Here is a 3,871-nt window from a genome sequence, read left to right as displayed (position 1 = left end):
AGTCTGGATGGGGCTGTGATCAGCCTTGGTGTAGTGGGAGCTGCCCCTGCCCATGGCAGGGGGGTTGGAACTAGGTGATCTTTAAGGTCCCTTTCAACCAAAACCATTCTATGATTAAATACAATTTCCCATTAAACTTGCCTATTTTTATTGACTTTTGAAATCCAAGCTGTTACACCTTTTAAATACGAAAATAACAAGGCATCATTTTTCCTGTAAATATTTCAACAAATACTAGAATGACAATTTAGGTTAGAGGCATCAAAAATCATATTTCTGTTTTTTTCCCCCCAAAAGACTTAGACACTGACTCCCTACAATAAAATTATTTATGCTTGGAAAGCAAAGAGGGGTGTCCATACCAATGACTTCTGCATCCCAACTGCCACTTTTCAGGCATAACCACAGTTTGAGGCAATATTGAAGGGAATATATATCTAACACAGGAGGGATAAACACTGTGTATGCCTCTGAAACTAAGAAGTGAAAAATGGACAATTTCCAGACAACCGACTTAAAGTTACAAATTGTCTTCTGCCATTACCTTCATTTTGAGGAATTCAGTAGTCCAGTCAATTCATATAATTCATTCCATTCTTCATTTCTTTGTCACAGCTCAAATAATGCAGCACTAATCTTCCAGATTCAGTGTAAAGAAATGGTATGTGAGACCCAAGATAAAGCTTAAATCACTGCACTTTAAACCTTAAGCACAGGCCTATGTAGACTTTTCCTGACTTGGCAGATTTGACTCTAACTTAAAGTTAGGCTTAAAGCTTTTCGAAGTTTAGGGAACTTAGGCTCTCCAATTAAATGTTTATGTCACTAATCATATTGGTATTTTGTTACTTTCAGTGGAGATCGGTAGTTCTCTGACGCCGTGCTAATTACGGACATGTAATTTTCAAAGACCATCCCTACTCAAAAACTGATGATAATATACCAAGAGTCAAAAAATATCAGACAAGAGTTTACATAAATTGTCATCTACTGGTAGACTTCCAAAAGCTTTACATCTTGTGGAACAGAATGTTATGAAAACACACTGTAGCACAAAAATACCTCTAATGCAAGATACTGCTTTGTAAGCAGAACAACAGTCTTTTTGAGAAGATTCAGACTTAAAGACAATGAAATCATAAAATACTTACCTAGCTCTGATCACATCACAATCCTTTTGGGAGAGTTCTTCCTGTTTCACAGCTACCTGAGACGATAAGTTACTGCATACACTGTGCAACTCTTTCATTTGTTCTCTTGCATCTGCTAAATCAGTTTCCAAATTCTGCAAAGAAAGCATTTGAAGTGTATTACAGTTAATATGTAAGAAAGTTAAAATCTACTATGTTTGTTATCTATGTATATAGACATATGGATGTGCATATATACACATGCATATATTTGTTGTGGTCTAAGCAAATATAGACAGCTATATGTGCATACATGTGTGTATGAAAAACATGAAATCAGAAAAAAAGTATATTTCAAATTTTAGGTGGTCACCAACTCTTTACTGTAGGAAGTTTTCTTTAATTCATTTGCTGCATGTGGAAGGGGAATCCTGAATCAGATCTTTGCAAAGCAACAGTATACTATTTAACTCCTGAACTGATTAAACCTTGTTTTCTGTGTAGAAATTTAACAGAATAAACCTACTCCTAATAAAAAACACATTAATTGTTTTAAGTTCTCCAAAAAATGCACAAAATTGCACACATGAACTAACAATTATGGATACAGATTTATCTTTAAGACTGCTGCTTAAATCTGCTATGATTTCGCACTTCTAATTCACTGCAAGGAATAGTTTCTTCAGGAAAAGGAATAGCATACAAGAAAACTTCTGGAAATGCTCGCTGAAAACAATGTAAACAAGCAATAGTTTGTCTTTTACAGTAAGCCTTACTGTAGAACTTAGTCAGCAAAGTGTGAAGGTGTATCTGAGAAATATAGCAGCCAGGCAGCTTACTCAAGCAAGACTTCGATCTCTACATAGTGATCTTACTAGAGTTCTCCAGAGGTTTAGCAGCTTAGAAGAGTACTTCAGTCCTTAAGAAGCTTCGTATGACTATTCTCCCAGAGTGTTTTGAGGCAAGAATGGAAATAGAAATATTACAGCAATATCTGTAGCAGAGTTTCAGAAAATGGCAATGTCCTTAGACCCCCTTTGGCATTATGCTACTCACAGACACAATCACTTGTTCTCAGTAAGGCAAATATTCCAGGATTCTTCAATAATTTAAAATAAATACCTCCTAGTAGAATAGCATGCCTAATCTACTGCGAACAGTGTATTAGTTTATCTTCCATTTACATACAGACTTAGTTAAGGAAATAAAGAAATTTTTCTCTCTCAGCAAAGATGCCTCAAATATTGAAAGTATCAAAACATTTTTATACCTGAAATGCAAATAATTAATTATCTCTCTTTAAAATAGCATAAAAATGTCTTATACATATTTCATATATCAGAAGTGTACCACAAGCACATTCTTTGAATTTGGACAAGAATGATCAAGTCCTGTTAATAACAGTAATATTAATGTGAAGAAGTACCAAAATTAATGAGTGAATGCTGTAGGAAATCTATTTGTTTCATGATAAATCTCAGGCTATATAGCTGGTGTACCCGACTAATGAGCCATCATTCAATCTCAAAGGCTAGGTAGCAAAAAAATTTTTTTTCTCAGATAAAAAAAGATTTCAGAATGATGTTCATTCTATCAACACATGAAAATGTTGAAGTGTAATAAGGTATTTATGACTTGCAGCCAAATAATCTTAGGGTTTCTCCTCAGTGTTTTTCCACAACAGCTTGAAGTTATTGCAAATGAGAACAAAATTGATAATAATGCACACTTTCTGTGAATAAATCCTATTCCCTATCTTTCACACCACACTACAGAGTTGCAGATGTTTTTCATGGTAGAGATTAAAAAAAAAAATCTGATCTTACCAATGCTTAAATTCCCATCATCCACTCAGGGTACAACATAAAGAATAGGTAATAAAGGATTTTGTCATAAATACAACTTTAGAATTTACACAATGGCAGAATTAAAACCAGGAAAAAAGTATCTTCCAGTACTTTGCCCCATTTGTGATATACATGACTTCACATTTTAATTTCAACTAACAAATTAATCAGTTCAACCTTTGAATGTATTTTGAAACCTTGACTTTTTTTGGACATGTTACTAAAAGGGCAAAACATGAAAACAGGGACAAGGAGGGTGTGGTTATATAAAGAGCTTATATACTGAAATACCACATACTGAGACATTCAGTAGAGCTTTCGGACATAATTCAGAAATCTAAGATTAGGAAATAATCTTTCACCCCAATTTCTGAGCATCTCCAATTTTTAAAATTACATGGAATCACAGAATCACAGAATTTTCAGAGTTGGAAGGGACCTCTAGAGATCATCTAGTCCAACTCCCCTGTGAAAGCAGGATTGCCCAGAGCACATTACTCAGGACTGCATCCAGGCGGGTCTGGAAAATCTCCAGAGAAGGGCACTCCACAACCTCCCTGGGCAGCCTGTGCCAGTGCTCTGTCACCCGAACCGTAAAGAAGTTTTTCTGTGTATTTGAACGGAACTTCCTATGTTCCAACTTGTGCCCATTGCGCCTCGTCCTGTCACTGGGAACCACCGAGAAGACTGTGGCTCCATCCTCCTTCAACCCACCCTTTAGATACTTGTAAGCAATAATAAGGTCTCCCCTCAGCCTTCTCTTCTCCAGGCTAAAGAGTCCCAGCTCTCTCAGCCTTTCCTCATGAGGGAGATGCTCCAATCCCTCAGTCATCTTGGTTGCCCTTTGCTGGACTGTCTCCAGCAGTTCCCTGTCCCTCTTGAACTGGGGAGCCC

General features: G+C 36.4%; 1 protein-coding gene across 1 annotated transcript in view; it reads right to left on the bottom strand.

Moving 5' to 3' along the window:
* Positions 1-3,871, bottom strand: part of CNTLN (centlein, centrosomal protein) — a 185,215-nt gene that overhangs the window by 144,451 nt on the left and 36,893 nt on the right. Inside the window, exon 7 of the mRNA XM_009891515.1 lies at positions 1,152-1,285. Within this exon, the coding sequence (XP_009889817.1) occupies positions 1,152-1,285 (134 nt within the window). The remainder of the gene's footprint in view (positions 1-1,151; positions 1,286-3,871) is intronic.

The sequence above is a fragment of the Charadrius vociferus genome, unplaced genomic scaffold (genome assembly GCF_000708025.1).
Source record: "Charadrius vociferus isolate BGI_N301 unplaced genomic scaffold, ASM70802v2 scaffold198, whole genome shotgun sequence".
Taxonomy (NCBI): Eukaryota; Metazoa; Chordata; class Aves; order Charadriiformes; family Charadriidae; genus Charadrius; species Charadrius vociferus.
Note: the sequence above shows the minus strand (reverse complement) of the source record. Positions and strands in the feature narration are given on the sequence as shown.